This window comes from Chionomys nivalis, chromosome 26 (assembly GCF_950005125.1).
Source record: "Chionomys nivalis chromosome 26, mChiNiv1.1, whole genome shotgun sequence".
Classification (NCBI taxonomy): Eukaryota; Metazoa; Chordata; class Mammalia; order Rodentia; family Cricetidae; genus Chionomys; species Chionomys nivalis.
The window spans coordinates 3738049-3750790 of record NC_080111.1 but is presented as its reverse complement, the minus strand read 5'-3'; the positions used below and the strand labels follow the sequence as shown (position 1 = coordinate 3750790).

The 12742-nt window shown below is 47.6% G+C and overlaps 1 protein-coding gene across 2 annotated transcripts in view; it reads right to left on the bottom strand.

The window, feature by feature from the left end:
* Rftn2 (raftlin family member 2) overlaps positions 1-12742 on the bottom strand; it is a 42936-nt gene that overhangs the window by 24117 nt on the left and 6077 nt on the right. For both annotated transcript variants that reach the window (XM_057758847.1, XM_057758846.1), the window contains exons 2-4: positions 7596-7779; positions 5750-5864; positions 666-942 (exon numbers count right to left, since the gene is read on the bottom strand). In XM_057758847.1, coding sequence (XP_057614830.1) covers positions 666-942; positions 5750-5864; positions 7596-7779 — 576 coding nt within the window. The remainder of the gene's footprint in view (positions 1-665; positions 943-5749; positions 5865-7595; positions 7780-12742) is intronic.

Here is a 12742-nt window from a genome sequence, read left to right as displayed (position 1 = left end):
TGTGGGAGCTATTGTCACGGCTCACACATCACGGTTTGTCACGGCTCACACATCACGGTTTGTCACGGCTCACACATCACGGTTTGTCACGGCTCACACATCATGGTGCTCCACTGTCACATTCTAGGGACGGCCAAAGCAGGCCATGGATTCCAGAGGTGAAGAGCACGCATGGGATGGGAAAGGCCTGCGCTAAGATTCTCACAGTTTACCCAACAGCTGTAACCAAGCTACTTTCTCAGTCAAGTCTTTTTTTTTTTTTGGTTTCTCTGTAGAGCCTTGGCTTTTGGAACTTGCCCTGTAGCCCAGGCTGGTCTTGAACTCATAGAGATCTGCTTGCCTCTGCCTCCTGAGTCCTGGGATTAGAGGCCTGTGCCACCACCGCCCAGCTGTCAGGCCATTTCTTGCAGCGCCTGTGAGCTGCCTGTTTTAGAAGAGGGGCTGGGTGCCTGAATTGTGTGGGTGGCTTGCAGGGTCAGGAGAACTAACATCTGAAACCTTGCCTGGCCTTATTCCTGGCTATAGTTATTTAAGAGCAACCCCAGAAGATTAGATCAGTTCACTCTCCTAGTAACCTGCAGAAATTAACGTTGTTTCTATTTCTCTAAAATAAGGACACAGTTTGGGGAACATAGAGAACATTGTCTTTCAGTCCATGCTGTTACCTCCTCCCAGCTCTGGTCTAGAGCAGCCGGGGCTGCTGCTTCCTTCTGTCCCCTGTCCACTTTCACGCTGCGGTTCCTCCTCCACTCTGCTCTCAGACAACTGTCCGCCGGTGTCTCCTTCATTCCAGCTTTTGCAGTTGTCATGGGAACCATGTCTCCTGGGTAGGCCTGATTCTGCATCTCCATCATGGCTGGTTCCGTTGCAGTGTGGGGACGGCGAGTCGTACTGTGATACAAACCCAACAAACTTCTTTCCTCTCTTGGCGGCAGCATTAATCTGAGGTTCAAAGAGATAGCAGGATCAAGGTAAACCCCGTGTGTGACTCAGGAGGCCACTGGAAGGTGGGATGGAACTGACCAGTACCGAAGCCACACTTCTAAGTCAGCTAGCATTCGCCACCCCCAAGGTCATGTCTCAGTATCAGCATGACTCGTTACCAGAACCAGTGCTTTAGAAATTATAGAGATGGACGCCGGGCGGTGGTGGCGCACGCCTTTAATCCCAGCACTCAGGAGGCAGAGGCAGGCGGATCTCTGGGAGTTCGAGGCCAGCCTGGTCTACAAGAGCTAGTTCCAGGACAGGAACCAAAAGCTACGGAGAAACCTTGTCTCGAAAAATCCAAAAAAAAAAAAAAAAAAAAAAAGAAATTATAGAGATGGGACCCTATTTTTCTCTTGAGATTCCACCATATTTGGGAAGAGCTAGTAATTTTATAGCAGGGTTTTTGGACATGGTTAACGATAACCTTTCCAGTTGGAGTAGAAGTAAAGACTGTTCCGGAACACTCCCCAAAGTAACTGAAGCAAATACAGTCTCACTATTAAAAACAAAAGGCACACCGCAGGGTTTGGTGTTGATTAAGACAGGTGTTAAGAGGCCAGCTCTTACGAACGTGCACCTGAAAACGTGGCCCAGGTCGTATGCAGCTGACAGGGAGCTTTCTAATCTGCTGATGTTCTGTCTGCCTCTGACCTGGCCAAGGACACGGAATCCGATTTGATCCTGTCCGTGAGGACACAGACTCTGAGACAGATGGTATGAGGTCAGAGAAAGAGTTTGGGGTCTCAGCAGCGGTGGTTTTCATGTCTGGTACTATTTTCATCCCTGAGACTCTTATCTTACTTCCTCCGAGCACACAGCGCCTGAGATCTAAGGGTTTTCTTCGGCTTTTCTCTGTTGTGACAGTGTTCTTTTCCTGAGTTCAGCTGGCAATACTTCCAGGGAAAATGCTGTGTCTTAGCTGTCTTTGTATTGCATTATTTGATAGGTGTACTGTAAACGTCCATTAAAGAAATGCAGAAGCACAGATGCTTTCTTCAAAAAAATTTTTTTTCTTTTCTGCGACAGGGTTTCTCTATATCCCTGGCTGATCTTGAACTCTCTCTCTGTAGACCAGACTGGCCTCAGACTCGGAGAGATCTGCCAAGCCTCTGCCCCCAAGTTCTGGGTGTAAAGGTGTGCACCACCATGCCTGGTTCTTAGTGCTGGTTTTTCATGACCACTGCTTTAAACACCTAGAAACTAAACATTTTTCGTATTACTTGGGAGAAAGTTATGATGGAGGCTGGGGATGGCAGCACTGATGGAGTTAAGTGGGTTCTCAAACGCAGGAAGAACCGGAGAAGAGCAAGGGGATCAAGGGGGTCACCTCGAGCTGGCTCAGAGGGTGGAGTTGGAGGAGCCAGAACCCCAGACTGAGGCCAGGGCAGCCTTGTCCCTCTTCTAAGATCCCAGGTATCCTGGGAGAGGGGAGGGAGGTGTGAGAGGGCCCCACTCTCTGCGAGTAGAAAGGGATAAATTTCTTGTACCTGTCCTTTCTGGGTATTAGGTTTGAGTGGAGACATTCAGGAAAACTTCTTGTATGATAGCACATACTTTTTTTCTCTTCTTCTGGAAAAGTCTAGGAAGAGATAGATTGATGTCTTTTCCATTTTAACTTGGAGGTTGAATGCTTTTAACATGCACATGCGCGTGTCATGGCGTGATAAACATGGGGTGGGAGGGACGACTCGTAGGAGCTCGTTCTCTCCCACCACGGACTGAACTCAGCTCACCAGCTTTGACAGCCACGCCTCTTCCTGCTGGGTTGTCTTGCCAGCCTCAGAGGACTGACGTTTTTAAAGGCAGTATTTTAAAATCATGAGAGGAGAAAAATGCAAACTGAATATTAAAAATAGAACGACAGGGGTGGGGATCGAGCTCAGAGTAGAAGGCCCGCATGCAGGAGGCGTGCACGAGGCCCAGCGTTCAATCCTCAGTACCAGATACAAGGACGGGAACTAAAAATAGAGCCGGCATTGACAGACAGCGAAAGCTGTTCAACTCTCAGTCTTCACACAAAGTGCCTGTTCAGAAATACTTGGCATTCGCGATCGCGCTTGCTCACGCCCAGGGCAGTGCTGGGATATTCCGCCCGTGTGCTTCCTGAAGCCTTTCCCTTACAGGAGAATCCTGTGACAGCCTACTCGGCACTTTCCTGTGGAAGTGGGAGTCCGATTCAGAATAAGCGCTGCTTGGTCATCTGTCAGGACTCAATTAGTAGCGATGGTTTTGTTTGCAAAAGAAATTGTTTGGAGCGGATTTCTTCCCAGAAAAGAAATACCCAGAATGGCGGCCGCAAACTGTGCGCTCTAGAGAGCCCTGTCTCCCGGACTTTGCCACCCGCGCAGATGAACGGCGACTTTGTACCTCAGTGAGCAGCGCCGTTAGCCGTTCCGAGTGGTGACTCCGCCCCGCAGACGATTCTTCCCAAGTGGTTACTTAGGGCTTGAAATCAGCGACAGAAACACACGGCATCATTTCCTTTTCTCTTTCCTTTGTAGCCCAGTCTGATTTGAGGCTCGGTCTACCTGCCTTAGCCTCCTACACGCCGGGATTACAGGTAGAAACCACTGTACCTGGCTCAGGGGATTGTTAACTGTGGTCACCACGCCCCACTCTGGTCTCACAGTTTGTTTTTGTTTTTTGAGACAGGGTTTCTCTGTAGCTTTGGTGCCTGTCCTGGAACTAGCTCTTGTAGACCAGGCTGCTCTCGAACTCACAGAGATCTGCCTGCCTCTGCCTCCAGAGTGCTGGGACTAAAGGCGTGGGCCACCACCGCCTGGCCGAACTCACAGTTTTTACCTGAAAGTGCTTTGGCTTGGGTTCTTGACTCTATATTTAAATTAAATAGGGGGCTGGAGAGATGGCTCAGCGGTTAAGAACATGAACTGTTCTTCCGGAGGTCCTGAGTTCAATTCCCAGCAACCACATGGTGGCTCACAACCATCTGTAATGAGATCTGGTGCCCTTTTCTGGGGTGCAGGTATGCACACAGGCAGAACACTGTATACATAATAAATAAATAAATAAATCTTTAAAAAAAATAAATTAAGGCCGGGTGGTGGTGGTGCACGCCTTTAATCCCAGCACTTGGGAGGCAGAGGCAGGCGGATCTCTGTGAGTTCGAGACCAGCCTGGTCTACAGAGCAAGTTCCAGGACAGTCTCCAAAACCACAGAGAAACCCTGTCTCGAAAAGCCAAAAAAAAAAAAAAAAAAAAAAAAAATTAAATAAAGGCTAGCTGGGTGTGGTGGTGGTCAATTTAATCCCAGGACCCAGGAGGTAGAACTCACTCAGGTGTGAGTTCGAGGCCAGTTTCGGGGACAGAGTTCCAGGACTGCCAAGTCTACACAATGAACGTCCATTTCAAAAACAAAACACATACTCCCCCGAAACAACAACAAAAACAAACAGAAGGTAAGAACTTATGAGTAGACTAATGTGACTGAAACAGCTTTCATCAAAAATACTATCAATTTAGAATATTTATGGATATATAAACATATATATATGTTTTTCTGGGCTTAGTCAATCTACATTTAGTGTTCAGCTTCCAAAGGATGCAGCAATTGCAAATTTTTCCTTGATTTCTTTTTAAGTTAATTTTTCTTAAAAAACATAATTTGATTTCATGTGAACTCCCCATTCACAATTGAATATGTTTATTTTTTGTTTTCTTTCAGATTTTTTTTCATCTTAAAAAAACCCCACCCCTTTGTCTCATCTGAAACTTCTGGAATCTATTTTCCGTGGAACAATTGCCTACTTCCCCAAGTACTGACTCAGTCACAGCTATTCTTGCTTTTTGTGTTGCCGTGTTTGTTATTAAACATCTCCTTCTTTGTTAGGCAGGGTTTCTCAGTGTAGCTCTGGCTGTCCTGGAACTAGCTCTTGTAGACCAGGCTGGCCTCAAACTCACAGAGATCCGCCTGCCTCTGCCTCCTGAGTGCTGGGACTACTGCCTGGCTGTTATTAAACTTCTATGCAGTTGAACTTACTTCTGCTACCTCTGTTCTTTTTGGTCTTTGTTTATGTTTTTGTGATGGCTAATCTTGGCTGTCTACTTGGCTGGAACTGGAATCAATTAACAGGCAAGCTTATGGAATTTTCTTGCTCAGATCGACTGCAGTGGGCAGGCCCACCCTAAATGTGGGTGGCACTTCTGGTGGCACCCCTGATCGGAGGAAACGAAGACACCCAGCTTTTGCTCTTGGCTTGCCTGCCTTCATGGGCTGCCAAGATTGACAGAAGACCAGTGGCTCTCCAGAATCTTCCAGGCCCTAGGCATCTGACTGGGACAGCTAAGGCGTTTGGTCTTGTGGAAGGAGCAGCGGCTGGGTCTCCAGCCTCAGTATGAAGGTAGCTGTTGCTGTCCTACATAGGCTGTGCTGTGTAAACCAACCTGGCAAGCTCCTTTAATACACTCATCCTTTTCTTCTTCCTCCAGAGATCCTGACGAGTGGAGTTTTCATTGATATTCAATTTGGCTCACATGCTGTACATTTTGAGTTCTGTAGAATAAACCATCGCCAGTTCCCTAATCATCTGGGTCCTATACTGTAGCTCAGGCTGCAGGAAACTCACTATGTAGTTCAGGCTGGTTTTGAACTTAGCATAGAGCTGAGGATGACCTTACACCCGTGGCCCTCCCCTCACCCAGTGCTAGGACTGTGCCACCACACCTGGGGTCCGTATGATTGTCAGGTAAGAAGGGAAACTGTTGCTTAGTGGCGCCATGACGGAGGCGCATGCACACCCAGTACCTTCTCTATGAGTTCCTTCGCTGCGTTGTTTGTCTCCGCCTCGTAAGGTAGAGGACACTCCTCTATCACGAGTCTTGCGTGCCTTTGTCCACCTGGGGCTGCTGGATGCTTGGGGCTGCAAGGAGAACATGGCCATGGTCAGGTGTGAACCACTCCTTTCCACCTATGTCCACGTGAAAACCACGAGCAACTCAGCAGTGAGGTCAAGGCTATCTATTTGTGATTTTATCCGCAATCAAAATGCCACAGACACGCAGTGATTCATGTTAACTACATTTCCTTGTAGCACGAATCCTAATTGTTCTCAGTAATAAGAACCCGGAGTCAGATATTAGGGGGTGAAAGCTGAGAGATCAGAGAAGCAGAGCAGCCGGCCACTAGAGAGACCTTTAACCTCTACTGAATCCTCAGACCAAAGGGGCGAACTGGTCCTCGGACTGCTTCAGAGTACACTCCAGACTGCACCCAAGGACTGCAGCCGTCTCCACCAAGCCTCAGACTGCATCTGAGCTCCTGTCTCCTCCTGCCTTATGTTCCTCTCTCCACCCAGCCACATCCCTTCATGTCTCCACCTCCCTAGTGCTGGGATTAAAAGTGTGGGACTCCCAAATACTGGGATTAAAGGTGTGCACCACCACCTGGCCTCTAGTGACTTAGCTCTGCACTCTGATCTTCAGACAAGCTTTATTTGCTAAAGCACAATCAAAATGTCACTACATTTCCCTAATTTAAACTTTCAGCAATTTGATTCCCAATTTAAAGTGAATGAAAGAGACTTTGTTATTGGACAGAGCATAAGTAAAAACAATCTTTTTAGAGGCAGATAAATGTCTGTTTCCCAGCCCTGTCTTTCCTTTACTGATCTCTAACTTCTGCCAAGTTTTAGTACTTCTGAGCCTGTTTAACACCAAAAGTGGGAAAGGTAGTTGGCGATCCACAGTTGATGGAATTTGTCATCAGGACCAAAGCTTAGGTTCAATCCCACGACCTCCCCTCCCTTCCCCTCCTCCACGCCCCCCCTTACATTTAGCATTTAGGGAAGAAGTTGCCAATGAGGCTAATTCTGAGACCTTGCTGTGGTAGGGCTTTCTGCTACACAAGGTTTATGATGTGAGCTGGTTTCCTCATGAGAACAGAGGGAATTGGAAAAACGCAGAGTGAGCTGCCTCGTTTTGCTCAGTGCTTACGCTAATTGCTGCTCTGTGTCTTCTGGTGGTTGTACAGGAGTTACCACACCCAGCTTTTTGGGGTGCTTCTTGGGTCTATTTCCTTCCTTTTGCCCATGACATCTTCACTTAGTGCCTGGTTATTTGGTCCCAAAGAGTAAAGACAATGGTCAGGAGGGTTTGCGTTTTGGCTCTTTTCTTTTGAGCTAGAATCTTCCTGTGCAGCCCACACCAGTGTCAAAGTTGGGGTGGTCGCACCTCACTCATCCTCCTGAGTGCCGGAGTCACTCCCCAACCCTACATGTACCACCACCCTTGGCTTAATCAGGGGTTTTAAAGGTGTGTGAGTTTCCTTATTCCAATTCAATTTCAGCTGCGAAAAATGTGCCTTGAATCATCTTCCCCTGAGTACCCTTCATTTTCCATCACGCCTTCAAAATTTCTTCTCTTTTAGATTAAAGAAAACCTGCCAGGCGGTGCACACCTTTAATCCCGGCATTTGGGAGGCAGAGGGCAGGGGATTTCTGTGAGCTCAAGGCCAGCCTGGTCTACAGAGAGAAACCCTCCTTGTCTCAAAAAATCCCCTGAAAACCAAAATCCAACGAAAAAACGACCTCCCCAAAAGATGAAAACAAATCCATCCCTCCGAATGGCCTCTGATGGGACTTTCTGGAGCTCACCTTGCTTTCAGGCGAGACAGCACCACTCTGTACAGGTGACTTGCTGGCAGGTGTTTCCGATGCCCCACAGGCTGTAAAACTGGATGAATGGCCCCAACGACGTAGCCCTTCAGATAGTAGTCTTCCACTTTGGCAACGATGTCCAGAACCGAATTTATCTTGATGACTTCTGGGTTTGTTGAAGCTGAAAGACCAAAAAACGAAGAGAAATTTTCCTATTGGTAACACTGTCGACCGGTATGGGAAAGGAAGAGAGGTACGCAGCTGGGGAAGGCGTCTGCAACGTTACAGAGATATGAATTTCAATGGCTTCATTATCTGTAATATTTCTCACTTTAGGAATGTTATCCAGAGGCGGGCTCGGCATTGATTATCTTGTGAATAAGAAAGCAATATGAAATCAGTTCCAGGTCTGGGCTGGCCTGGCTTCACAATCATGTGACCTGTGGAGTCCAGCACAGGAAGAAGGTTAAGACGCAGATGAGGAAGAAGGGTCAGGGGAAGTCCCTGTCCCCCAGCACTAACACTCCTGTGATGGAACAATTCCGCCATCGGTGAGCACGCACACCAGCTTCTCAAATGGAAACGAGGCACTCAGCAGAAAGCTATGTGGGCCAGCGTGAATCCATTTCCTTCCATTTGTATTCCCCTTTGGATTTAAACTAATATCCTACATCTATTCTGTTTTCTTCGTCGTTATGAATAGAAATGAGAACGGGGAGGACAGCCCTGAACTTTGGAGAAACATCTGGTCTCCATGTAAACATTCCAGCCCTGTCTGTGTGGCAAGCCTCTCGTCATTTGTTTGACTTAACTCTTTCTTAGCGCTTGGTCTACAAACCCCGCCTCTTTAAAAACAAAGCAGCTGAAAAACTATACAATAACGTGGAACAGACTCTTAAAGCTAAGGAAGAAAATATAACGTAAACGTATCTTTAGAACTGTGCTGATTGGTCCATAATTTAAAAAAAAAGTCCTTTAATGGGTTACATGGCATGGGGCAGGAAGTGGAGAAGTTAGCTTGACGGGCAGAAGTCCCCTTAGCCACGCATTCCTGCATGCTTTGACGTGACAGCTTGGGCTTCTGAGCCTGCCGCTCTGTTTGACCACAGTAAGCCTTTGTCCCCTTCCCTGTCCCCACGCCTGAGTTAGTTCTTCCTCCACTGGCCATTCTGCCCTGTGTTACAGTTCCTTGTTTATATATCTGTCCCGGTTGTTCTACTGGGACTCCTTCAGGGCAAGGATCCTATCTTATTCACGCCTTTCCTGTTTGTTAAGAGAATAGGTGAAATTATCGTACAGAGATGGAAAGCCAATCACTACTAGCTAGGGAAAATAAAGTTTGGTTAGCAGAGAAAAGCAAAGTGGCAAACCCTGGCAGTGCCAAGGACCTGCCATTCATCGTCTTGGCCATGAAAGCAAGAGTGGTCAAGAACACTGTGAGGGCTGGAGAGATGGCTCAGGGGTTAAGAGCACTGGCTGCTCTTCCAGAGGACCCAGAGAGAGAGCTCACAAGCGAGCGCAAGGCAGCCAGCGTCTTCCCACATGGTTGTCCCTTCCTTGAGCTCCTGATGTGACTGCCCTCAATGATGGGTCGTGACCAGCAGTGTAAGAAGGAAACCCCTTTCTCTCCACATTGTTTGTAGTCATGGTGTTTGCTATAGCAACAGGATGACAAGCTAGGATGAAGTCTGATGGAGAGGAACTGTGTGACTTTTATCCAAATGCCTTACTGAGCTGGCCTTGGTTTTCTGGCTGGCTTGGTAGTCACTACTAGGTGTGTATGTACATGCGTGTGTGTATATGTGCATATGTGTGTATCTGCATGTGTGCATATGTGCATGTAGGTATATACACGCATGTGTATATGCATGCATGCATGCAAATTTGTGTGTGCATGTGTGTGCATATACGTATGTGTGCATATATGCATCTAGGTATGTACATGCATATGTGTGTATACATGTATATGCGTGTATGCAAGTGTGTATATATGTGTGCACGTGTGTATCTGCGTGTGTATGTGCATATATGTATGTGTGCATTTGTGCATATATGTGTGTACGTGCATATGTGTGCACGTGTGTGTTGTAGACCAGGGTGTGTTGTTGTCGATCTCCGCCTCAAATTCAAGCATCTCCTGGAGAGCTTCTTTTCATACCCTCCCTGCATCTGAAAGTTTTCAGCCAGGCTGAAGGCTGTGAGGAATTCAGAGCTCTCCCTGGAGGGCAGAACAGTACCAAACGCTCTAAAGACTGGGCCATTATGTATCTACAGGAGGCTCAGCCTCTGAGGCCCAGCCTTGGAGGGTTGATGTCCTTGCATTGGGCTGCAATATCAGAGGCTCTGTCCCCCTTTAAACACAGGAAGTTAAGGGGGAGGTGGTGTTTCCCTCGGCAGCAGCCGTAAGCTCTCTCCCTGCCTGAGCTCCACACACAGTCTTTGAGAGGAGGGACAAATGGTGGTACAGCCTTAGTGGGCGTGGCTGGTAACTGTGACATTAGTGCTACAGGATCCGTGAAAGCATCGCTGTGTCCTCCAGGGCGATTGTGAGGAGCCTGGGAGAGAGCAAGCTGTAGGCCTTTGAAATTTGTGCAGATGCTAAGTGAGTTCATATTACTACAACCAAGACTTGTTGAAGGCTGAAAAAAGTTCTCCTCAAAGCTTCTAAACTAAAATATCCATCCATCCGTTTCATGTTCTTTCGCAAAAATGCGTCCATGACAAAACTCGAACCTTGTAATGCAAGTCAGAGGGCAGGGTGGCCCATGGTTGTCATTCCCAACCTTGGGAGGCTGAAGCAGGAGGATTACCACAAGTTCTAAAGTGGCCTGTGTTACATAGTGAGTGTCAGGCCAGGCTGGGCTATAGCATGAGGCCTCAAAAAGCAAACAAACTCACCAACCAACCAACCAACCAACCAACCAACCAACCAACATACCAACCAACCAACCAACCAACTAACCAACCAACCAACCAACCAACTAACCAACCAACCAACCAACCAACCAACCAACCAACCAACTAACCAACCAACCAACCAACCAACCAACCAACCAACCAACCAACATACCAAAAAGCCCCAAACCCAAATTAGCATAAAGATACAAAAAGTCACATTCCATATAAAGCTGAGAAGTTGTTAAACACTAGAAGTTCTTCTCTGACAACACAATTCTATGAAGACGGCACAAACCACACATGTTAATTCCCACCAACTCACCTGTGGAGATTGGTTTGTATTTATAAAACACATCTAAACTTCTTTTCTTAAAAACAATGTGAAAACACAACCAGCAACTTCACCACCGTCTTACAGGGTGGTGGCCCAGCAACCTGCATGCTCTCCCCAGCAGCTATAGAACAGAGTAAGAAGCAGCGACTTCCAGCCTGTGCCCAGTTCTGTACGAACAGATCACATCCGTTCTGAATCCCTACAAACCCTTCCAGATGGATTTTTATTGTCTGATAAGAAGATCCAAGGAGAAAGGTTAGGGCATTGATCCACACTGCTAGTCAATTCTGAGGCTGAGCTGAAACCCAGGCAGAAAGACATGGGAACTGGGACACTCAAGCGACCGCAGGAAAGAGGACTTCGTTGATTTGGACCATGTTTGCTGAAGATTTGTGAATTCAGGCATGAGGTCAGCCATACCAGTGGTTCTCAACCTTCCCAATGCTGTGACCCTTTAATACAGTTCCTCATGTTGTGGGGACCCCCAACCATAAAACTATTTTTGTTGTTACTTCATAACTAATTTTGCTACTGTTCTGAATCATAATGTAAATATCTGATATTCAACCCCTGTGAAGTGGTCATGCGCCCCCAGGTTGAGAACACTGGTGTAGACTGTGATAGATTGTTAAGTGATTTAATGTGTGACTGTTTGGCTTATCTGATTTATTCAGATTTTAGGTAATTGAGAAATACAGGATGCTATATAAATAACATTGTCTCAGTACAGTTAAATGAAGTAACATTACGGCAGTTTTTCTTTTCTTTTTGTCTTGTGTTTTGAGACAGGATCTCAGGAGCCCAGGCTGGCCTTGAACATAGGGACAGGTAACTCTGCACCGGCCTCCTGAGTGCTGCGGCCGGAGTCGTGTGCCTCCTTGCTTGGCACTGGACATGCGTCCGAGAGACTCATGGCGGTTTGGGAATCTTGTGACCCGTCTTTCTATACTTTCTTCCTCATGTACTGCCCAGCCTCCAGGCCCCAGAATTCCTCACTTCTGGCCTTTGCTCTTCCTGTCTTTCAGCCTTGTTAATCCCCACCACCCTTTCAGCTTTTCTCTGGAGGGCAGGTATAACACATCCAGGAAGAAAGCGTGGAGCCTGCTTTAAATACCGAAACTTCAGTAACCATTAATTAATCAAAGATGAGAAAGTGGCCTGCTCTCCAGAAACCTCCCATCCCATCTCCAATCTTGGCTCTATTCCCACCACGCCTGACCCCGACTGTCCGGTAACCACTGCTGGCTCTTCCTTTAGATAGCGCCAGAGACTGGGAATGCAGCCCCCATCTCTATAGTTCACTGTCAAGCCTGCTAAGGAGCCGTCGGCCCCTGGGCTCTTCTGCCAGGCCAGTCGGTGGGTGTTTTGAACCTTCTGAAGGAATCGCACAGCGCTCACCAGGGGTGTGTCCTCACTCAACACGTGGTAGCGTTGGACTTGCCCGTGAGCCGTGTTTCTCGAGTTTTGCCGTCACTGCGGTGTTACAGCAAAGGGTGGCCATGGCATTTAGCCCTGTAGTCCCTTCGGCTGCTCAAGCGTAGTGTTGGGAGTTGAGCGGGTGTGACTGAGGTCAGGCGGCTCAGAAAGAGCCTTGTTGATAGTCTGGCCCTGGACCGAAACCGTTAGTGCAGGTCTTGTGCAGTCCACTGACCCTTGAGTGAGTGTGTTCTTGCTTTGGGGATTCCCAATTGCTTGACTTGGACATCTTTGGATACCCCGCGGTGTGTGTGGGCAGTGAGTGTATCTTCAGTTAACTAGAAAAAGCCCCCCCCCTTTTTTCTCACATGTTATTACTTACTGACGCCTGTCTGTGACAGCCTCAGAACGTTAGCTAATCTGGGTGTTTTGTAGCAGGGGTTTCAGCGTGTGTGTTCCTGATCACCAGTGGCTGGAATACAGTTTCAAGTCTTTT